Genomic DNA, 25,215 nt, shown 5'->3' with positions numbered 1-25,215 from the left:
TGAGCATTTAAGAAGGATTTTCATGATTTAAAACCTGTGAAACACCCACTGCTTACATACGAGCTGATGATAACAGGAATTAAGAGAACTTGTTGATGGTTAAATTATTTAATTTTGTGTATTTCACACAGACTCAGACCTGTAATACAATAAAAACCTCCTAGCAAAACAGAAAATGGTCCTGTCACATGAGTGACCTGATACGATTCCTTAATTAAACGTTGGTGAAGTGTAATTAAAAATGACGGATTATCATCCATCCAAATGGTCCTTCTGCATGTTTGTCACCAGTAAACTAATCTAATGTTATGGCTTGGAGCATGCAGAAGGCAGAGGGCTTATGTGGAAGTGATGGCTGCTTTTATTTGCTTAAAATACAACCTGAGCACAGCCCAAAGCACCATGCAAATATCTGGACAGCTTGCAGAGGAAAGAAGCACACGGAGGATGCTCTGCAAACTCTAAGAGAGTCTGCATCCTCCGTGTGCCTCGACAGAGCTGCTATATTGAGGGCAACTCGTGCATTTTCAATTATTTAAACCCACTTTAGACCGGCACACTGAGAGAGGGTTAAGACCGAGGTTTAACAATGTGAGAAAGAGCGTAAAGGTGGATTGCATAACTCTGCCCGGAGAGCACAGTTCCTTCTATTTAGCATTTGTTTTTGCCCTCAGAAATCAGTAAATTAACCTCTGTCTGCAGTGCAATGGAAATATCATGAGGTCAAAGAAAGATGTGAGGGAAAAGAGAGTCTCAGTGCACAGAAAATGCAACCTCTCTACTCTCAAGGCTTCTTCGTGATGTGACCGTAGATGCCTGCTGGGTCGATAACGCCCTGAAGATTGTGACTCATGGGTGCACGCTCTCCGTGTGTCTGCATGTCCTCCAGCTTCCTTTGACAGATGAAGAACGTGAATATTGGGTGATCGTAAATTGACCGTAGGCATGAATGGTTGTGTCTCTCTCTGTGTTAGTGCAGCAGAGACTTCCATAGTGTACCCTGTTACTGGGCCTACAACAGCAGTGACGAGCTCCAGCACCCGACAGACTCTGAACTGGTAAGAACTGGTTAAGAAAATGAATGAATGGATCACCATAATTAACATTTACATGGTAGAATTATCTGTTTTTCTTTCATAAATAAAAGGTCCAGCAGATGCTAAAGGTGGTAACAGAAAAGCACTGAGCCACCTGTCCTTATGAATAAACGATTATTACAGTTGCTTATATGGAATATGTGCATGAGGTGTGTGTATAAAAAAGTGAAATTCATCAAAGTAACAAAATATAACAGAAATATTAGTTCACTTGAAATTAAAATAGCACAAAATAAAATGTTATTTACTGGCTCTGGACCTGTGCTGGCTCTGACTCAGTCGTCCCGCCTAAACCAATTCTTAGTCCTAACCACTAAACACAACCCAGTCAGAGGAGCTGTAAGTTTGTAGTGTTCCCTTTGAGGCTTTTCAAAGTTAAAACCATGCAAAGGGTCATACATACACTCACTACATACGCTGGCAGGGCTGGCAGCCTTAACCCAATTTGCCTCGGGATGAATAAAGTATGATCAAACGATCACTGCCCTCATTTAGGAACTACAACCCGACTGTTGGAGTTTGTATTGAGGCCACAGGAGGAAAAAGCCCTTTCTTGGAAACACTGAGGTGTGCATTTAAACTTGTTGCAAGTCAGCTTAGGTTTGTTGTGTTTCTTCTAATAAAACTACAAATCTAGTGTTATAAAACAAGCCCATCCTATCACACTCCCTCAAACAACGCGCTGAGCTCTGCTTTATCCCAAATGGAGTTTCTATGCTGCTTCGTCTCCTTTCATTGTTTTTAACTGCAATAAATAAATCAAGTGGAGTGATAAACGTTAAAGCTGCTGTGGGGCAATAATCAATAAGTCATCAATGTATTAAATTTGAACACATTCAATAACTTCAATAAAAAAAGACATGCAGCAATAAATTTGTTTTTACTGCACAGAGAGGACAACGGTGTGACAGAGGAAGAAGAGAAGATGAATCATCACCTTGAACTCATACGACTCTTCAATGACCACCTCCAGGCGGCTGTGCTCTCCCAGGATGGGCTTCCCCATCTCTGCTATCCTCCGAGCCTCCTCCTCCTCAGCAGTCATCTGCCCCTCCGTCCCCTCTGTGGAGGATGGATGTGAAGGAAAGAAGGGACAGCACAGTGAGACTGGCCTGAAACTAACAAACTTGTAATGGTACGTCCACTTGTGCGCATCACCATGAGCCTGAAATACGAGTCTTTATGTGTACGTGACAGATACCTGCGTGTGTGTGTCGCTCTATGGAGACAAAGGGTGGCAGAATATTTGTACCACATGTTCAGAGAAATACTAAAATAAAAAAAATAATTTAAGGCATAAGCATGTCACATTATGTGAGTCAGTCTAAGGGATTTACATAAGAGTCATTCAATTCGATTTGATCAGAGTGGATTTTTTTAAAAACTGAAAACCCCAAAAGATTTCACTTTTGTCAGTTTTAGTTTCATTATTATCATAATCAAAACGATCATCTTCACCATCATCGATGTGGTGATTTAAGCTGCAGTGTTTCCAATTTTACTTACAGTAAATAAACAACCTGGTTAACTCAAATTTTCTACCAGCATTAACACCAGACCAACTGGGGCATAAATGTTTTTCAAACAGGTTAGGGTATGTTTCGGGTGGGGCTTGTACGGCTTCAAGTCAGTAATTCAAGTCAGTTTTAAAATGTTGATACCACAAACAGGTTGACTTGGTTTAAGTGGCAATAAACAGAATGGAGCACACTGAAGTGTGTTGAAATCACTGATTTGTTAGTGAATCCATTTCCGTCCTGGAGGAGTTTACTGTACATTTTTTCTTATGAAATTTAAGTTAATGACACTCTTTATGTAAACTATATTTCTGAAAAAATACAATTGACCCATGAAACCCACATATTGAAACTTAAACCAACAGTTTTGGACTCAAAGATTTATTTTCCTGTGACCCAGAGCAAAAAAAAATTCATTTTGCATAATTGCATTTATAACTGCACAAATCGACTCACTGTGCCTTTGTTACTAAAATAAATAAATCAGTGTTAACAAAGGGAAAATTAGTTATGAGGCCTTCCTCTGATCAATTAACAAAGCAACATTGTTGCTTTTTTAGTGTTTAAGGTGGGAATACACTGATCAATAGAAATAAGGTGATAACATTTGAAAAGTTTTCGCGGTCTGTTTAAAGTGCACCTGTTTTCCTTTTTCCTATTTGCTGCCATGCATTTACACTGGTACAATGGTAGATGGCCAAAGTTTCGCATTATGAGGTCAGCATATATATAATTACGCTGTAACTTCAGCTCTGTATGAAGTCAGTGAGAGAGGACATCCCAAATCCCTGCGAGAACAGAAGCTACCCCCACCTGTTTAAAACTTTATGGGGGGCAGCCAATCAAAAGAAAGTTGACTTATGAGGGGAGGAGCTAAAGCAGCTTGTTTGAGACTGTGGATAAGCCGAGGCTGCAGTATAGCCCTTCAGTTTAAGGATCCTCATGAACGTTGACTCATGAAAAGCTTCTCCAGTGGAGTCTGATAATAAACAGTCAACTTTAAGCCAAAACAACTCCAACATTTTTCTATGGCATAAATTCAGCTGAAACAATGCAAAATGCTCATAAGCTAAACCGTGTGCTTTATATACACACCTGCTTCAGTCTGAGAGAGAAAACACTAAAGAGCTTGCAGAAAGAGTTCATTTATGCTGACATATGGCTCAGTTTGGTTTACTGATCAACTGCCAACAGAGTGGCAACGGCAGCTTCACCAACCAGAGTTCATCTTGGAGAAATAACCGAGAGCCAATCAGGGTTTGTATTACAGCCAACACTAGAGAGAGGTAGTAGCTGTCTGGTGGTTCACAGAGAGCTTGAGTTTAAGGCTCATTGTGTTTCGAGCGGGATTTACTCGCGTGGCCTTTCTGCTCAGAGAAAAGAAGAAAGGAAAGAGACGAGGATTAAACCTCCCCTCTCCACTTTATGGTGTATACATCTAATTCCAAAAAGGCTGAGAGCGCAAAGCAGCATATGGCAGTATTCACTGGCACTATTTCAAGCTGTCATAAACACCGACGCACAGACACGCTCGGCTTGTGTGACTTCTCTTAGCTTTAAGGTGCTTCCTCTGAGCACAGGCATATTTACCTCAGGGAAGGAGCTCTGCCTCCCCCTCTGTGACAGTCGATGGAGTTGAATGAGAAGTTGCCTTCGGGTCAACAAGTGTCATTGTAAACCACTTCTACTGGAGAGCTTCCTGCACTCAGGGCACTTTGAGCATCTCATTCATGCTTTTTCTGCCTCTAATGGTCGGTCATTTGAAGTTAAAGCTGCTCAGTTGCTTTGATAGTTTGACAGGAAGTATACTCTAAACTCTGAAAGGTTTAGTTAATAAAAAATGTTATGGCTGCCTGTTTGTTTACTGCTGGCAGAGCTGAGCATTGATTTTGATTTTTAATCATCTGTGTTGATCATAAACTTAAAAGAGAGAGAGAGAGAAAATGCAGGAGGACTGCGATTTTGATTTGACATATATTTAATTAAATGTGATCTGACATTTACTGGTAACTGGGTAAGCTCTTTTTGTGGAGCTATTTCTTTTAATAAAATGCTTATAGAGATTTTCACTTACAGAGCTTGTTGTTCCTAGAGTATTTAAAAGTAGAATGGGAGGAAGAGCCTTCAGTTTTCAGGCCCCTCTTCTGTGGAACCAGCTTCCAGTTTGGATTCAGGAGACAGACACTATCTCTACTTTTAAGATTAGGCTTCAAACTTTCCTTTTTGCTAAAGCATATAGTTAGGGCTGGACCAGGTGACCCTGAATCCTCCCTTAGTTATGCTGCAATAGATGTAGGCTGCCGGGGATTCCCATGATGCACTGAGTTTTTCCCTTCCAGTCACCTTTCTCACTCACTATGTGTTAACAGACCTCTCTGCATTGAATCATATCTGTTATTAATCTCTGTCTCTCTTCCACAGCATGTCTTTATCCTGTCTTCCTTCTCTCACCCCAACCAATCACAGCAGATGGCCCCGCCCCTCCCTGAGCCTGGTTCTGCTGGAGGTTTCTTCCTGTTAAAAGGGAGTTTTTCCTTCCCACTGTCGCCAACGTGCTGCTCATAGGGGGGTCATATGATTGTTGGGTTTTTCTCTGTATCTATGAAGCGCCTTGAGGCGACTTCTGTTGTGATTTGGCGCTATATAAATAAAATTGAATAAAATTGAATTGAATTGAGCTACGTGATTTTATGTTGCTTGATTTTTTTGTACTTGTTAGACTGTTTTCTTTTTACGTTATTGAGCTTTTTGAGCTGTTCTATGTTATTATACTTCCCAAGATGGGATTTAACAAAAGTATATCTCACCTCATCTTCTTTCCTTTCCTTTAGCATTATTGATATCATGTAAGACAGCATTTTATTTTAATATAAATAGTTTTGCTTTTTTAAGCTTTCCACACGTGAAACTCCAGAACAATAAGCTGTGTATATAATATAGTATTAATATTCATAATATTCTTGACTTAGAAAGGCCACAAACACTCTGACAAATCTGTTGATATTTTTGTGAGGCTGCTGTGGTCCAGATGCAAACAGGGGGCTACAACAACTTTGCTGTATCTAGAATATAAAAATCATCTGGAATAATTATTGCATCTATGAGTGATTAAAATTGTTAAATTAAAAATCGGAAACTCTTTAAATGAAAATTTCAGATGGGATCATGGAGCTGGAAATCAAAGGGGTGATGTTGGGTGGATATGCCAAACTGTGGAGTGGAAGTGAGTGTCCTCAGGGCGAGAGAGTGGTGACTGGAGCAGAATGGACATGTAGGTGAACTGAACTGAAGTGATGAAGAGGTGTTGGGTAGATGTTGTAAGGAGAGAAATGTGGAAGAACAGATATGTGGTTTCCACCAGGACGAAAGGACTGTGGTGAACACCGACTTCAAGAAGAGGCAGGAGCGCAGGGTGGCATAATGGCGGAGGAAGGTGCACATAGGTGGATGCAAGCTGGTGTCAGAGGAGAGTGCAGCTAGGCAGTCTGTAGGATGACTTTGGAAATTAAGGAGATGATGAATGGTGGAAGCTGAAGAAGGAAGAATGTTGCACAGAGTTCAGGGAGAGTTGAGGCAGAAGAATCACTCGATAACTGAGAAAGCACAGCTGTAGGAAAAGTCCCAAGATTTGGTATTTGGTTTATCCTTCGGATAAAGGAAGGAGGGTAGGAAGACTTGGTGGCGAAACAAGGAAGTATAGGACAAGATTCAAAGGAAGAAGTTGGATAGTCTGAGAAAATAGACAGGAGTACTGAGAGGCTAGCTCGCAAAGAACAAGACTTATGTAAGGCTGGACACTAAGGAAGGAGAAAGGGACTTGTATTGATTAGCCAGGCAGAGAGGTTAAGCTGGAAAGGATGTGCAGCTGGTTGGGGAGATTAAGGAAAGAGATGGAAATGTAGTAATGAGTGACGAGTGTGGAAGGAGTACTCTGAGCAGCTGATAAGTAAAGAAAATGAGAGAGAAGGACGGATGAAGGACAGTTAGTGGATCAGGAAGTGTAGAGGATTAGCACGCAGGAAGTGAGAGCAGCTCTGGAGAGGATGAAGTGTGCAATGAGCACTGGTTAAGATGACATACCTTTAGAGATATGGAGGTGTGTAGGTGAGAGAGCAGTGGACTTAACCAGATTGTTTAACACAATCTTGGAGAGTGACATGCCTGCAGAATGGAGAAGAAGTGTTGGAGAAGAGGTGGAGTAACTGCAGAGGGATAATGGTGATAAGCATGAAGCTATGGCAAAGAGCTGTTGAAGCTAGGTTAAGAAGAAAGGTGGAGATCAGTGAGCAGAAGTATGGCTTGATGCTGAGGAAGATCCACAGAGGCAATATTTGGTTGGAGAGAGCGGATGAAGTATAGAGAAGGTCAGAAGGAGCTTCACTGTGTCTTTGTGGATCTACAGAATGGCTATGAGAGGCTGCTGAGAGAGAAACTGAGCTACTCTGGCTCCGAGCTCCTTCTTGTCTGCAGTGGTAAAGAACATGGTGACTGACGAGAGTCTGTGGATTATGATGGGTGGAAACGACATTGTGATCTGTAGGGAGAGCAGGAAGCATGTGGAAGCGAGCCTGGAGATGTGGAGGTATGCTCTGGAGAGGAGGGGGATAAAAACCAGCAGAAGCAAAACAAGATGTATGTGTTCGAATAAGAGGGAGGCAGATGGAAAATTAAACATGCAAGGAGCAGCGGCAGTGAAGGCAGATGGGCATAAATACCTGGAGTCAACCATACAAAGCAAGAGAGGTGAAGAAGAGAGTGGAGACGAGTGTCCAGGGGGCAAGGATAGTAGTGAGTGTGGAAGGAAATGATGGTTTGGAGACGGTGGCGGTGACAAAAAGACAGGAGGTGGAGGTGGAGGTGGCACAGACGAAGACCATAAGGTTTTGATCGGCAGTGAGCAGAACGGACAAGATCAGAAAAGTTAGCAAAGTTGGAGAGGAAGGGCTGAGAGGATTCGGACATGTGCAGAGGAGTAACGAGTAAACGCTACGACCAGATGAACAGAATCAACTTTTGGGGACAGTGGATGTATTGGGCAAAGGATTTTAAAGATGGAGCTGCCGAGCAGGAGGAAAAGAAGACGACAAAGAAGATTCATGAAGGACGAGGACATGCAGAGGCTTGGTGTGACAGAGGAGCATGCTAGGGATAGAGTGAGATGATCCTAAAAGGGGGTAGCTGAAAGAAGAAGACAGTAAATGCAGCCTTTATCCCTTTATCTCCTGCTTGAGTGCTGCTTAACCTTCCTCTGCTGGTGTTAAGTTGTGTTTCCTCTGAGGTAGAAGTCAAAAATCCCTGTTAGTGATTTCAGTTAGCAGAAGTGAGACTTAGCAGACAGTAAAGTGATGCTTGTCAGGGTGGACAGCCCCATAACGCCAGTGTCCAGACTACTCTACAAATCCTCTGGCTCTGCTCTGTGGATTTATAGAAATTCAGTGATGTTTTCAAACTTTACTGATTAAAAACTTCAGAAACGGTGTCAAAAACAGTCTATGTGTCAACATGGATGAGTTTTATATGTGCACGTTAAGCAGCTGACTGCAGCGCAGACGTGAGGTTATTTTTCTCCTTCCTCCTTGAGGCAGAATCAGCAGGAAGCCAGAAGAGCAAACAGAATGATGGAGCGCTGAGTCAGACCGAATTTATTACCGTCTCCCTCAAATATGTTCATGCCTCGGTGTGGGTTAAAATACCATCTTTAAATGTCAACCTTTGCTGGCGAGCTGACGTAAAAGTGAATCACCAGTGACTCTGATAATTGAATACCTTTACCAGTTGTTATTAAAAGATTAATGTTCTTTTTTTCCCCATTAAAAAAACATTAAAAGGCATTAGAAAAATTATTTATATCTATAATTACTTCACTTCATTTCATTCATTATCCCACAAAATAATCAACATATTGACTGAGCATGAAAACTGTGGCTCGACTCAGACGTTCTGACAGTTTGAAGCAGAGGAACTGATCAGATGGTCTTACCTTGGCTGAGCAGCAGAGCTGTGAAGAAAACAGAGAGAGGAGGGCGTGTGGACAAGAAAAGAAGAGCAGTAAGTACCAGCGAACAGTCAGGAGGGAAAGCACAATCAAAACAAAACTCCACAATGAAAGCACAAACCTGATCTCACAAGTGAGTCGATATTAACAGTTCAATAAAACCTTTTTGTCTTTACAGTAAAACTTGAGCGCCTTCAGCAACGATCTGTTTTCTTACTCGTCTGTCTTTCAGCTGTTAGTGTTTTGTCCAGGTTAATAACACAAAGGACAGTCTGAAAAATCATCTGACGTTTAAAGGAAATGTCCCGTCTCCACGTTACACAGAGAAAAGCAGGGTTTGTGTGTCGATGGATGAAAGATGAGTGGCTGTCTCCCTGAAGACGTGTGTCTCTGTGTTCCTCAGATAAGATGAAATTTTATCGATCCTTGTGAGGAGAGTGGGTCGAACAAAAAACAAACAAACAAGTAAAACACAAGAAAAAAAGGAAAAGAAAAGGCAACAAAATATACACAAATAATGTGCTGCTGTCCACCTGCCCACCTGTTCATCTGGGACAAATAAAGCCCAGCTGCAGTCTGAGCTGCTGTAAAGCTGTGAATTTACTGAAGAGGTGTAACTTAGTTTTGTGACTGAAAGGCTGAAAGCTTTGAAATGCAAAAAACATAACAGCTGTTTTACAGTAATCAGATTATATTCAGACTCCTTCATTCATTCAGCTCAGTAGCTGCTATTTACCACGTCCCTTCAGACCATGCACACTCTGTCATTTCATCACACACCTCAACCTTAGACAGGAAGCAAACATTCAATTCTGTTTTTGCGCCTCTGCATTAGAGCACTTTTCTGCAGATTTCACAAGAAGAGTCCAGTTTGTGATCCTGGTGACAGGAACACCAGGAGCCTGCTCGTCATTTTTGACAATCAGAGCGTTGTGAACCATGAATTCATCCCCCAGGGTGAGACTGTCAACATGAACATCCTGTGGCATTTGTGTGACAGCGTTCAGCAGAGAACCTGAGTGGCTCAGAGCGCTAAAAAATAACTAAATAAAATAAATAAATATATATATATTAGGGGTGCAACGATACACAAAATTCACGGTTCGATATTTTTTCGATACAGAAAAAATGTTCATGCCTTTTTAATTTGTCATTTATTAAAATTATAAATATATATTTTAACTCAAAAGTACAGTTTTTAAATTTAATGTTGCTGAAACAACAAAGTAATAAAAATAAATCTATCTGATGGAGAAATCCCTCATCTTTGGAAAATAGAGTTTATTACAGAGAAATGTCTCTTTCAAAATAAAAGCTCTACTATACGCTTCTTCTGGGCTATATTCTCAGCAGCATATTAAACATATCAGGTCCCCATAAGGAGAATCATGTGCTAACGGCTGTCTAAATGACTCGGGTAAAGTTTGTAGCATGCGTGCTTGTTGTTTTTGTCTGCTTCCACTTGTCTTTGCACGAGGATGATGTCAGAGTAAATGTGCAGTCATATTCGTTGTGTTCCCACTAGTGCTGTCAGCGTTGAAATGACATTAACGCCACAACACGGCAAATCTCCGTTAACGAGCTACCACGGATCGCCCCGTGCATGGGGCTGGACAGCCAACACGTTAACGAGCTAACTGCGCTAACACACTAGTTCCCACCAATGTAATTGAGCATTGCGTGGCACATCCAACATACTGTTTTACTTTAGTCCATGACGCGCTTACCTTCAGGGTCATACGTCACATGAAAACCAAAATAGTTCCAAACGCCAGATCTGAATGAGGGTGGGGGAGGTTCAATTTGCCATGTTGCAACGAGCTTAGCTTCTGTCTTGCTAGCTTTCCCTGCGCTCAGTGAATCTGCGTTCGACTACTCCGCCTAGGCTGCACTGTCGAGCGCAGATCCACTGAGCGCTCAACACAGACAGCATCGTCAGAAGAAAAGTTGATGAAATGAATTAAAAATTTTGTATTGTTCGATACATATGCGTACCGAACCGAAAGCACTGTATCGAACGGTTCAATATCTATACGAGTATTGTTGCACCCCTAACATATATATATATATATACACACATTTTGCAATACCAACATGCAACACCTCACAAAAATGGAACAAAATAGAAAAGGTTGATGGATGATCTCTTTGACACTCATAGAAGACTCTGGCTAAAAGAATATGTACAAGTGGACCTGGTGAGACTTCTAAGGAGAGATCTAAAAATAGCAGCTATGCTGAAAACTGTAAGAAGGTATGGATGAAGGTATGAAGACTCATCATCGCTGCAGAACAGACCCAACAATAAAATCCTCTGTTTCAGGGTGCTGCATTTTTTTTTTTTAAATCTGAATGTAAAAATGTATACATTTCATTTTTATACAGGCTTGTTTAAGGCAAACTCTTAAACAAGCTTCATGCAAAGCTGTGAAACTGCTTTAAATGTTTAACGTCAGAAGAGAAATTCAGCGCCAGCTTTGTGAAAGCAAACATTTGCAGTACTTTGATACCTCTGCAGCTGTTTTAACGAGTATCAAACACGCCAAGGTTCAGTACTCAGCCCCGTCTATGATGTCTGGTAAATACAAAGCAAACATTTCTACACCTAATAACCGTCAACTAGCGCTTCTTTCAAATATCACGGTTAAAAAAACAATTCTAGAAAGAAAGTTGAGTCTCAAAACACACGACTCACTTTCAAACTTGTGCATCACGGAGACAAAAGTTAGACGTAAATATTATTTGCATATATACGAGTCTGTGTACGTGGAGCATATTCGCTTTGAATTTCATTTATGCCTCTCACTTTGTAACCGACAGTCGAGCAGGGAGATGACGTCAGGGTTTGAAGCATGTTTGCTGGTGACGGTCGATCAAAAGGTTAAAGTAAATCCATCAAACAAAGGGAAACATGTTACAGTCACGTACCTGAGATTCCTCTCTTCAGCCAGCGCGGCTCCTCCAGCACGATGAAGAAGTTTTCATGTTTTTCATATTCTTCATCATCAATTATCCTCACCTGGAGAGTCTGACTGCACGCACACACACACACACACACACACACACACACACACACACACACACACACAGAAAACTGTCAGTTGCAAACACATAATGAAGTTAAGCACGTCATCAATAGGTGATTTTAGCACTCGGGGCGCCTTCACCACAGGTCGTCCGTCTTAACGACGTGTTGCCATTGCAAATCTCAAGGCCTGTGAACTAACACACACACACACACACACACACACACACACACACACACACACTGCAGAGGTCTGCCCTGCTGTGTCTGTTCAGGACCTGCTGCTGTGTAAATCAGAGCAGGAGGAAACCAAATGCACAGAAAGGACACAAGTTCAGTAAGTGAGTTAAAGGTGGGAGAGCTGGGGGAGAAAACTGTGAGACAGATTAAAAAGACTCACAGAGGGAAACTATTAGTAGAGTCAGAGAAATATAATGGGATTGATGTCATGAATGATTATGCAATTATCAATTTCTAAAATACCACATTTTAAATATTAAACAATGCATTAATGTTGAATAATGGGACTCTCACTTGGAGTGTATCTGCTCTCATAGCATATGGAGATTTCAGCTGAATATTTATGACTTCTCCAACATGGCTGACTGGTTTTCAGAATCCATACCAAGAGAAATTAACTTTGCACTGAGGAGAAAAGAAGGCAGACACTAAGAATAGGAAATAGGAAAGAATAGTGAGGCAGAGCAGCTTTAACACCATAATGACGGTGAGCGTTTGAGCGGTATTAGAAAAGATGGGTTTATTTTAGAAGAGAAGAAGTGATGATGACAAGCCCTGTTAAGGTCTCTGAGGACTGCCGGACTGAAATGTCACCACAGAGAGCGACCTACTGAAGGTAGAAGAAAATCTACTGTGACAACACAGAGGAAGAGATGGATGAGGAGAGAATGAAAATGAAGGAAGACAGGAAAGGTGTGGAAGAAAGAGCGAAAAGGAGAGGGAAGAAAGATGAACAATAAAAGTGTGTGTAAGGAGATCGAGATATGAGTATGAATGGATGGAATACAAAGTATGTATTCATTAAAGAAGGAGCCATGAAAAGAGAACAAAGCGCTCCCTCATTCACAGGAGTCACCGCCACGTGTAGCGCCACATGTTTGATTTTACAGCTTTTTACTGCCGTTCTTCAAAAACCCCAAAGGGCTTTGTGAGAGACAACGAGGCAGAAAGAAAGGAAAGGAACTGGGCCGATGCAATCAATAGTCAAGTCATCCTGACAGGTAAGCAACGTGGCGTGAAAATGACAGGATGAAGGAGCGAGGCGATTAGATGAGCAGGAAGAACGATCATAAAACAGCCCAGCAGGAGAGCTACGGCGCCGCTGATGCCGCTGACAGCTCGAAACTTCCTTCCTATCTCACTCGTAAATCAACGTGACTTATTAACTTCTTCTAAATATCCAACTGCTAACAGTTGTTAGTAGTTATTTACTTTTTTTTTGATTTAGTAGTCGTTAAATAGTCTTATAATAATTACAGGTTAACAAATGTAGATCTTACTAGCAACATGCAGCTTTGACACTCATTCCCTTCAAGAATAACTAATAAAACCAGACCAGCTACTTCACCTGTAGGGGGCGACACCGACATGTCTCCACCCCGATGTTGCTGTTACTTTATTTTACTGCAGATTGTCAACTTTGGCTTTTTGACCTGACAGCTGCGAGTCTGCAGAAAGTCTTCTCACTTCCTAAAAATCATTTTACATCAAAAAACAAAACAGAAGCTAAAATAATTACTTTAATCTGCTTCCATTCAAAACGTCAAACAGCTGATGGTTGAATGTGATGCTGTTATCATTCTCTGCCACCATTTATATATAAATCAAATAGTAAATACCTTTAGGAAGTATTTTACTACCCCTGAAGCCCAGTAAAACCTTTAAATATTGACGTATACCTATTCACTCAACCCCTCCTCTTGACAACTTTGTGATATTTGCTATTTATTTTATTTATTTTGGATTTCACACTCATAATGAGCAAATTTCTGTAAACAACAAAATAGGTATGGCCACTCTAATTTGCACGCAAGTCAAACAATGTTCAGACATTTCTTTATTAATTAAACAGACCCACTAAAGGTTCCTTTTCAATCATTTTAAGCATGCAATGATTTGTTCATATTCTGTGTTTTCAGATGTGCAAACAGTGCCAGCTGTGGTCAAGCAGTAGCAGTCAGCACACACTAGAGCCAGAGCAGTGTGGAGCTGCAAAAAAGCCTAAAAAGATGTGAAACAGCAAGTCCTGATTTTAGCAGAAAGCTGGTGACATGTCATGTCCAAGAACAAAACTACACCCTTGACAGCTGGAGTCCTCTCACAGAAATGAAATGACTGCAGACGCATGAATAACTCTGGAGCTGCACTCAGAGAAATGTTGCCCCCTCTAGGAACTGCATCGTCGGTCATCATGCAACTAAATGTAGCCACACAGAAACTTAGTAAGGTCACAGGGGGCCAGAGATGGGTGCGTTACTGTAATCCGATTACTTTTTTCAAGTAACGAGTAAAGTAAGGGATTACTATTGCAAAAACGGTAATTAGATTACCGTTACTTTCCCGTAGGAACGCTGCGTTACTGCGTTACTAAAACCGTGATTTTTTGCGAGAATGTCTCATGACAGTGACGTAAGCGAGTGCGACGTTCGTGACAACAGCTGTGTGCAGATCAACAATGGATCATATATCGAGTGCAGAGAGAGTATGAGCGTGCAGCGTTTAAAGCGTGGAAGTACTGACCTTACTTTGAGTTTGATTCCATAAAAAGTGACAAAAACATTAGTGTCCGTTGTGCGTGGGAAGAAAACTTCTCTTTACAGCGAAAAAAACCCCTAAACTTCCAAACAAGCACCGAGTAGCTACGACGTAATGGGAAACTCAGAGAAACTCGCAGATTCTTCCACTGACCGCTGCACACCTGCACCAGGGTAAACCTCCGCCTACCCCACTCCTGCTTTACAGGTGAAAATAGAGCAACAGGACCGCTAGTCTTTGACTTTATTTATTTTCTGCTGTGTTTTACTTGCATCTATTTGAAAGACTGAGTGTAAACACACAAAATATTTTATTTTATGTGCTGGAATTCGCAGAAAATAGGTTTAAATGTTAAACTAATTTCTTCCAGTCAGAGAATGTTGCAGATAATTAAATGTTTGCTTGATGCATAAAGTTAAAAGATTAAAACTAATAAAACAAGTTTTAAAAAGAGACTTTTCCATTTGATTACATTTTGTATGATGATTATGCAGAAAAAGTAGAATTGGGCTGAAAGATCTATCACTTTATCACCTATTCAGGTTGTAAATCGTGTTTTTAAAAAGTAACTAAGTAATTAATTACTTTTGAAAATAAGTAATCAGTAAAGTAACGGGATTACTTTTTGTGGAAGTAATCAGTAATTAGTTACTGATTACTTTTTTCAAGTAACTTGACCAACACTGCAGGGGGCACAAAGGGCACAAGGTGGGAGCTTTGAGTGAAGGCTGACGTGTTCAGACACGCTGACTGGGCCATGATTAACCAGTGGAACAGCAAACAGGAATAAATCCGTCCTCAGGAGCAGAGAGTGCTGCTTCACAGAAACATGCTGAGATCTCCCATCACCAGACCTGTCTCACTAAATCCACTGTCCTGCCAGTCAGTGAACCTGTTTCCATCAATGTGGAGCTCCTGGAATCAATATCACACAAGCACGAGTGGTTCAAACTTGTCATAAGTGCTACACAGTTCAAAAAAGGAGAAAGGCTCCGGTGTCAAAAACGAACAATTTATTTGACAGCTCATCATTCAGCAGATCCCATTACAATAAAACATGTGGACGAAACTCTGACACCAGCTGCTGCACTTCTGCAAGATAAATTTAATTATGGCCTAACATCAACTTACGAAAATCACGTTCATTACTCAGTCTGTTGCCTGTGACGTTTGTTACTGTAGACAGTTAGAGCTGGACGTGAAGACGCATCCCATCGGAAGCTCAAAGCACCCCCACCGTCTAAGGAGACCCCGACACGCTGCACAGTGCCATCTGTTGTTGCAACCCGGCTACACAAAAAAGAGCCGCTACACTTATAAAATACAACCAAATATGAGCTGACGCTACTCGTTAGGTTCTGGTCGATTCACTGCAACACTACTGTGCAGTATAATGTGACACAAACTCAGAAAAGATCCAGCATGAGCATGCTGAGCCTGCCGTCAGGTCAGCTGTGATGAATAATGGATAGGACTGTCGTCTGGCAGGCACAAAGGTGAACCAAAGAGAGAGCGGAGAGCGCTGAAAGAGGTGAAGAGAGAGTAATGGTAAGTAGGGATGGGTATTGATAAGATTTTCACGATTCCGATTCCATTTTCGATTCTGTTTAACGATTCGATTCTTTATTGATTCTCTTTAAAAAGGAGAACACTAAGGTCGATTAGCTTAGATCTTTGTTTTATATCTTCTCGTTGAACAAGATAGAAATTTAGGAGTAACATGGCCTTACAAACCCAACAGTGAGATCTTAAGAGATCTGCAGCCTACAGCTCTTCAATGGGGTGTCACAGGGTCCCCAGGAAAAAAATGTAAATGTAAAATAATAAAATAAATATTCTTCTGTAGCAATAACAAAGTATAACATAAACTATTCTGTAGCAATTACACAAGAATATCCAGTAATGTCCCTGCCTACAATTAAACACATTCACTTACTGAAAATCATCTGCTGTGAATGGGTGCAAACCTTTGACCACAAACTGAGTCTCTGCTCGGTGACATTCGTCTATCCTGCCTGAAAGGAGACGCTACGGTCGACTGCAGCGAGAACTGCCAGCATCTGAGCCAGACTCTGTCTCATCATGGTCACCTAAACGCACAGTAATGGCAGGTTTGTAATAAGGCAGATCGCGCTAACATAATATGCACTGTTAGTTGATTATTTACCTGCCGCATTAACGGGAGAGGACGTGCAAACGTTACCGCTGCTGCTGGGTTGAGATTCACGAGTCCGGCATTAAAAACACGACATTCATTTAAGGTTATCGTGTGTTTGTGAGCAAATGCTTTTGCATATTCGTAGTGTTTCCTCCCTTAAATGAAATATCTACTTTGCAAGTATTGCAAGCTGCCCTGTTGTCATCCGTTCTCGTAAAGTATAACCAAACTTTTTAGTGTTTGAGCCGCCATGTTTCCTGCCAGGTAAATGACGCTCCGCAACGTGGTGACGTCATTCGGGGCAACTGGAATCGATAAGGGAATCATTTGCAAAAATGGCAAACAATTCCAAGGAATTGAAACAGTGGGAACCGGTTCTCAACAAGAACCGGTTTTCGATACCCATCCCTAATGGTAAGAGAAAACATGCGAATAAACAAGAGGAACGAGGAGGAAGTGAAACAAGAAGAGGATGGAGAGGAGCAAACATCACGACGAAGCACGCAGCAGCTAAAACCTCCCTCTGCCCATTCCTCTTACTGTTATAGTGAAGAGGTGAAAGCATACATTTCTAATCAATAACAACTTATTTTGAAAATCATACACTCTCTTTACTCCATCCCCTGAATTATTCACCATTCAAAGATCCTTATCCTCTTTTGTGGGCATAAACATGCAGAGCAGCAAAGTCTGAAAGTGAAAGATTATTTGTTTTAATGCTTTTTCACTAATTAACCGCAGCAGGAGGCCAGAGGGCTCTGAAGTACTCAGCATTTCAAATGAACAGGACATACATCACCCGACCCAATACCATCCTAAATTAATGTAATTGGTCAGATTTTAAATCTTCTTTCTTTCTTTGCTTGCTGACATTAACACAAAAAGATCTTCGATTGGAAAAAAGCTTCAGGTCCCAGAATGAGCAGATTTATTTGATAAAATCTGCAGTAGCACATTTTATCAGCCCAGATACGATCTTTTCATACAGTTGTTATTGTTGGTATGTTAGCACAGTTTCATACAGGTCTGTGTTCTTGTTGACAAGCAATCCTACTGGACATATTTACAACTTTGTTTACAGACGTTTCTGTTGTTATTAACTACAGGAGGAAGAAAAAGAAGCAAAAAACAGAAGAACTAGAAAGAAGCGATGTGCATCTATCCACATCAACTGTCACAGGTTTGGCACGAAGTGTAATTGTTGTAATGCTTTCTTGTTAATGACACTGGTCTTTGAGTACCCAGTTTCACAGGTACTCATCAGTCACTGCTCTGAAATATTGCTAATCATTAACAGCATCAATACCGTCATCAGTGAGCGTCTTCCTGTTTGTTCTGAAATCAATTTCCTTTGTTTTTGTGGGTCTCTAACTGAAGCACGCTACCCTGACACTAAATCATTGTAGTTTTAACCCTTAGATGCACACGTGGGGTCAAAAATGACCACACGGGTTGTTTTTCTTCAAAATCTTTAAATGTCACAAACATGTTTCATGAGGAATACCTCAAATGTGAGAATGTTACAACTCTTCGTTTTAAAGATTTTGAAGAATAACAACCGAGTTTATAGCAAAATGCATTGTTTCTATTTGAGGTCATTTCAGACCCAGCAACACACTCAGACACAAACTGGTTCACCCAAAGACAAAACGCCAAAACACAGACTTAACAATGTGGTGTTTGCTGTACAGCAGCGAGGAATGCCCAGACCTCTACATCGGAGAGACCAAACAGCCACTTCACAAGCGCATGGCACAACACAGAAGAGCCACCTCCACAGGACAAGACTCAGCTGTCCATCTGCATCTTAAGGTCAAAGGTCACTCTTTCGAGGATGCCAATGTTCACATTTTGGACAGAGAGGACAGATGGTTTGAAAGAGGAGTGAAAGAAGCATCTATGTCCACTGTGAGCGACCATCTTTGAACAGAGGCGGTGGTTTACGACACCAACTCTCTGCCATCTATAATCCAGTTTTGAGTTCCCTTCCCAGACGCCTTAACGCCCACTCACATCCTGGGCCATCTGACCTCAGGAAATCACATGATAAGGTGGGGCCAGGTTTCACAACGAGCTCACCCGAAACTCTGGCTGATTGGGACCCACACCCAGTTTCACACCTTGGCTCAGGCGATTAGAGGATCATCAGGGGGTCCTTTTGTCCCTCTGTGGGGGGAAACTCCCACCAGGTTTATATCTGGGACTCTCCACCATTTGACCTTAGAACTGAAGAAGCTTCTCGGATGAAGGTGAAACGTCTTCAAGCAACTTAAAGAAGTCCAGACGCTTTTCTTTGCAAGTACGTACTGATAGGTTGTGCATCCAAGGGTTGTGTTGTTGTTTCATCTTCAGCAAATTCCACTTTAAAACATTAGCTGAGGTTTAATCAGCCCTTTAGTTTGGAGATGAATTATCTGACTTTCAGGAGTAGGACCATCTGCCAGGCCGGTGTCCACCACCAGTCCCCATCGAGGCCTTCCCAAACCACAGCTCAATTCTTGATTAAGCCAGTCGCCTTTATCTCCTAACAAATGCTGTCAAACCTAAAATGGGGACGTGGGCCCAGCTAGTGAAATAAAATGTAAATGAAACAGGACAGAGGTAACACAATATTCTGTGTCATGTTGTATAGAAACTTAGTTTCCCCACATATTCTAATCCTGATTGGGCTGTTAGTGGTGCTGGGGATGGATGGGTGCATGCAGTCACACGCATAAAGGGACAAACAATGAACGATACAGCGTTTAAGATTTTCATCTGCATCTTCATTGACGAGGAGGTTGTGGAAAGTTAATGACAGCAGTCTAATCAGCTGCTGGTTTAGTATGTTTTTGTAGCCTGGATGAACTTGGATGAACTTCTGGAGCTGGTGGTCCTTGTTCTGCTCTGCGTAGCGCCACATGAAGCAGTTCTTCACCTGCTTCTTGTGTGGGAAGAGCTTCACAGCAGCAGGAGCAGAGCAAGGACTATCATTACCAGCTGGAGTCCAAGATGATGACATTTCAAAAGCTGCTGAGTGATACTGAAGATCAGCACAACAGTGTCCTGGTCAGAGTCTTGGTCACAAGATGGTTGATTTTCAAAATAAAAGCATAAGAGTTTCATTGGTCGTGTTAGATGTGTCCACTCAAATGTTCCTATACAGATTGTGAAAAGCTTTCTCCTCCCTATTACTTACATGTCCAGAACCAGAACAAGAGCAGCATGATGTCATCCTGACTCACCTGGTCTGGTCGTTGGTGAACTCCAGCTCTCCTCGCGCTTCCTCGAAGTCTTCTCCAGCCTTGGCGGTGCCTGACTCGGTGTGGTACGGCAGGATGACTGTGCCACGGGCGCCCGAGTTGCGCACCACCGTCAACTCCATTGTGCCCACGCTCTCACTCACGCGTACCATTCGTTCGCTAAACGTGAAGATGCCAGCATGGTCGTCATCCAGGATAGTCACCGTGGCCACCAGGGGCTCAACTAAGCGAGCTTTGGGTGTGGCGCCCACTTCGTCGCTTTCAAACATCCCCTCTGCGTCACCAACGCGCAAATTCAACAGGCGGACAAAGAAGTGCTCGTCCTCTTCAAATATGTCATCATCGATTATGCCAATCTAGAAACAGAAGATACCAGAGAACAGCGTGAAACATTAGCTACAAACAGGTGAGTGTGAGTGAGATTCCTGTAGTGATTGATAATTCCTGGTCAGTTTTTGTGTTTTAGATTTTAGAGCAAAGTGAGTCCAGAAGACAGAATAAAAGAAACGTCTCTGTTCAGTGTCCTTCATGTGTAATTAAAATGTATTCTACTACAGATTACAGATTACATGCCCCAAAATGTATTCTGTAACGTATTCCGTTACGTTACTCAATGAGAGTAACGTAACGGAATACTTTGGATTACTTAATATATTATCATGCTGTTTACAACTACATGAATGTACTATTGCTGTGATTTATTACTGTTACTGAAGGTCCGCGGCTCCGAACCGTAGTAAAGGGACCTCTGGCTAATACGGTGGGTTCTGTGTCGGCTCGTAGCCGAAAACTAGCTTTACTTTGTTGTCTGGGTCAACTTTGCTAGCAGAGACAGAGAGAGGCGTTGAAAGGCTGCTCCAACAGAACTTATTGTTTCAGAGGAAAACACGAACACGGTGTACAGTCGAGTCTTAATAGCTTACTTACAGCTGGGCTCGTCAGGCTCTCTTCTTGGCTGCAGTGGTTATTATTATATTTACATGCTTCCAGCTCCCGTTTCTGCTCGATGACAGCTCGTACTTTTCCTTTTTCTCCCTCCCTCGCTCACAGACACATAACGGGTATGGCAGTCCATTCTCCCTGCAGCACGGACTACACTGCCCATGATGCTACATTCTTTAGAGCTATACCTGTAGCATTCTGCCTGTTAGCTTAGCACAACAACAACAGGCGCTCTCTCACCCAGGAAACACGCAGAGAGAGCGTCACCCCGTAACCATGGCAACCGTAACGCTGCCTGGAACAACAGAACGTAGCTGTCAAACAAAACCCAAACAGTCCTGACCCGCCACAATATGAAACAGGGAAGTACCGCCGTGTAATCCATTTATTTCAACAAAGTAACTGTATTCTAAATACCACCTTTTTAAACGGTAACTGTAACGGAATACAGTTACTCATATTTTGTATTTTAAATACGTAACGGCGGTACATGTATTCCGTTACTCCCCAACACTGCTATTAGTGAATAATAAGAAGCTTCGGAGAGCTCTGAGGTGAATTATATGGTCAAAGAGTGAACATGTCTCTATCCTAGAAGGCCACTTCAGCAACGATCCCTTTATTATGTGGGATGCAGTCATGCTACATGCGCTGAATTTAAACTGAACCCTGCTCAGGACGCTTAAGCGCAGTGTTGTTGTATCTGGATGGCTGAGGTGAATATCAAGAGCCAGTCTTTTCCCTCAGCTGCTGGTTCTGTAGTCAACGCTATCCAATCATGTCACTGCACATTAGCAGGTGGCAGGTGAGGATTCCCAAATCAGATCAGGTCTGCGTGTCCAGCCAAGCCTGCCACAGATGGAAGTGTATAAATGTGACTTTTTCTTGCAAGAGAAATAAACACTTAAAAAATACGAAACATCCGGAGACGTGGAGCTTCACTATAACCCATAAAGAGTTCTGTTTATATTATCATATCCCCTCTCTGTCAGCACTGCTTTTGCAAAAATGTAGATAAAAAAATCCCCATTAAATTTGATTCATGCCACTGTTTAAACAAAATGTTCAAACTAGTGCTGTCAGCGTTAATCTCGCTAAAATGACGTTAACGCCATAACAGCATTAACACGGCAAATCTCCGTTAGAGAGTTAACACAGATCGCCCCTGTGCGTGGGGCTGCACGTGTTAACGAGCTAACCGCACTAACGAGTTGGCGTCGTGCAGCCCCACGCGCGGGGCGATCCATGTTAACTTGCCAACGGAGATTTGCCGCGTTAATGCGGTCATGGCGTTAATGTGACTTTAATGAGACAGCACTGCACATGAAGGCAAATACAGAAGTCACTGAAAAAATGATCATTTGCATTAATTTGTAAAGCTCATCACAAACACACAGACACCTTTTAATTAGCGCTACTCTCCAAAGTCCAAGCAGAGATTTCTTTGATGGACTCTTTCTCACAGCACGGCTTATTATTTGTTAGATCATTCTACCGAAACTTATTTCAGAGCACTTATTAATTAATTAGCAATTAATAATCATGGAATCACGCTGTGTAGGTACACCTTTCATGTTTGTTTTTAAATCTGTTGCTTTTATTTTTTACTCTAGTTACTCATGTTGTGTGTGGTTCTCCAGCTGCACCACAGCACACAGAAAGGCACTCCAGAGGGTCATCAATATGGCCCAAAAAATCATTGGACATCCTCTTCCCTCCCTGAAGGACCTGTACAGCACTCGCTGTCTCCAGAGGGCACGTAGCATCCTGCAGGACTGCACACACCCAGGACACCGGGTGTTTAAGCTGCTGCCGTCTGGCCGGAGGTTCAGGCTGCTGAGGTCCAGCTGTTACAACAGGACAATAGCCCTGATCAATGCTAACAGCTGACCTGACTGGCTACCTCCCTGGACTTTTTTGGGGGGGTTAACAACGGTAAAAACAGTAACAATAATAATATTTATATTTATAACAAGGTGCAATAATAATTAATGTGCAATAATAACAGTGCGCAATACAAATACACTTATTCTTCTTTTTTATTACTAAGTTATTATACTGTGTTGTTTTGATGATGTGTCGTATCGTGTTGTGTTATATGTAGTGCCGACGTAGGACAGTTTTCCAATTTCATTGTACTATTGTACTATGTATGACTGTGCAATGACAATAAAGAGTTATCTTATCTTTTATTGCAGTCTGTCATACGGCATCGCTCATGATTTGTTGTTTTTACATCCCATAGTGCACACAATAATGAGACAAGGGAGAAAGAGAGAGAGAGTCACGTCTGATGACAATTTAGTGCCTGAAAAAAAGAGTTACTTCAACAAGCTCCAACAAAGCGCAGTACTTTTCAAATTCTGCATTTCTTCCTGCTAAAGCTGGAAACTACAAAGGTGTTTCACCACTTGAAGCAAAAACCACTGAGTAGAACGAGGAGGAGATACAAGCAGCAAAAGTCTCTTGTCTTGAGTGTTTCCTGTGCTAACTGCTAAAACACCAGAAAACCAAAGTTCTTTTTCATGAAATCGTTTTTATCACCAACAAAAGTGAAAAGAAATGATTAGGGATGGGTACCGGTGTCCGGTGCCATGATGGCACCGGTTCTGACATAAACGGTAGTAACCAGACCGAAAAGCAGCGCACATTTCGGTGCTTTTTTTTCCTGAGCTGTGATACACTTTAGATTCTAGCCAATCATTTTACGTTTCCGAGGATAGTAGGCGGGTCCAGGTACGTACGTTCTTTTAGAGCAGAGCTACAGATTAAAAATGTCCAAGGCGAAGCGGTCAAAGTCTGGCTGTACTTCACAGCAAAAGATGCAAACTCAGCAGCTGCAACAAGTGCTTTAAGCTGATACTGTGATACTGTCAAAGGAGGTAACACCTCAAATCTGATGAAACACCTGGCGACGCATAGCGTTTTTTTTAAAAGCCGAGAAATGCGCCGTATTTGATAGCTTGCTGCGAGACCTCACACCGAGCACATCTACTGCGGGTGTGGTGCCTGTTATCGACCCGGAGTTAGCAACATCCCCCAAAAACCCGAAGAGGAGAGTCCTGGCCCCTAGCCCTGCCAGTGTAGCAGAAATGATGAGGATGATGATGCAGCAGCAGCCGTTCTTCTCTGCGTGAGTAGCTTAATGTTGTTCTGTGTAATTTACGTTGAGTAGGCTAACCACGTTATTACATTAATGCATGTAAGGTGAACTAGCAAACATCATCATAGCTACATGCAGCTGTCTTCTTGTTTGATGGCAGATACTCCCTTCACCCTGGACAAAAAGGCTAAAATGACCAAAGAAAAAGTGGAAAACAGTTAAACATGAGAGGTTTTTGGACAAAGTTTGTGTTTTTTCCATTGTTTAAGCTGCTTCCAGCCAAGAGTAATGCCATATATGCCCCATAGCTGCAGAAAAGGCTAACATTGTTATCTTTTTACAAAAGAACACCTGAACATGAGAGGTTTTTGGACAAAGTTTGTGTTCTCCATTCTTTAAGCACCGGTTTGAGCACCGTTTAAGCACCGGCACCGTTTCAAAAGTACCGGTTTGGCACCGGTATCGGATAAAACCTAAACAATACCCATCCCTAGAAATGATGACGATCATTATCATTAAACTACAACTCAGTCAATAATGAAAAACTACCCAGAGTGTTTATTGGATTCAGACAGCAGTAACTCTCCTGTGTCATTTCTAATACAAAGCTGTGTTTTATAATTGAATGTCTCGTCTCTGTTACTAATGGGGCCGATTTGCCTACTTAAGATACAGCACAGACCTTCATTCAATCAGCAAATATGAAGTGACAGTTAATTTAATCTTCATTATGCTGAAGAAGGAAACTTTATGCGTGGCTCTGTGTAAGGCCACGAGCAGCCTGGCCTGCAAATAATGCAGATTAAAAATTGATCAAATGAAATTTTGTGACTTAAGCAATCGGACGAAGAAAAGATCAGCTGCATTTATTTGACTGGAATAAACTGTGCTGAGAAGACGAGACACGTTTTCAGAACTGCTAATTGTCTCCTTTTTTTTGACACAACAATTATGACTCTTCATTACAACAAAGAGTGCTGACAATGAGACCTGTTATTGGCTCTGTCAGATTGATCTCTCGTATAATCAGAGCCCGTGAAGGCTGCGGTGACCGTCACACAGTGGAACTAATGCGACAGAGAAAGTGGAGCTCTGGCAGAGAGCTGAGGTATTCAAGTTTAATTGGTTTCCCTGCTGCTCATTTCTAACTGGAACGGCGTTCGATGAAATCGGTGCTGGTGAAAAGGATGACACCGACCTTTGTAAGATAGTAACTCCACATCTGGCCATCCACTCACTCGTGGAGGGGCCAATTTATGCTGCCAGTTTTTCAGATGTCCACACTTCTTCTTATTTAATGTGGCTCTTCAGGCTACTGTAGCACCCTCCACTCATCCCCACTTCCTTCTGATCTCCCATCA

At 41.9% G+C, this 25,215-nt stretch overlaps 1 protein-coding gene across 3 annotated transcripts in view; it reads right to left on the bottom strand.

Moving 5' to 3' along the window:
• Window positions 1-25,215, bottom strand: part of slc8a2b (solute carrier family 8 member 2b) — a 243,944-nt gene that overhangs the window by 12,534 nt on the left and 206,195 nt on the right. For all 3 annotated transcript variants that reach the window (XM_087851323.1, XM_087851322.1, XM_087851324.1), the window contains 4 exons: window positions 19,792-20,165; window positions 11,538-11,641; window positions 8,595-8,612; window positions 2,035-2,159 (listed from right to left, as the gene is read on the bottom strand). In XM_087851323.1, coding sequence (XP_087707449.1) covers window positions 2,035-2,159; window positions 8,595-8,612; window positions 11,538-11,641; window positions 19,792-20,165 — 621 coding nt within the window. The remainder of the gene's footprint in view (window positions 1-2,034; window positions 2,160-8,594; window positions 8,613-11,537; window positions 11,642-19,791; window positions 20,166-25,215) is intronic.

Source organism: Neolamprologus brichardi, chromosome 14 (assembly GCF_056152115.1).
Source record: "Neolamprologus brichardi isolate AB-2024 chromosome 14, ASM5615211v1, whole genome shotgun sequence".
NCBI classification, from domain to species: domain Eukaryota; kingdom Metazoa; phylum Chordata; class Actinopteri; order Cichliformes; family Cichlidae; genus Neolamprologus; species Neolamprologus brichardi.
Note: the sequence above shows the minus strand (reverse complement) of the source record. Positions and strands in the feature narration are given on the sequence as shown.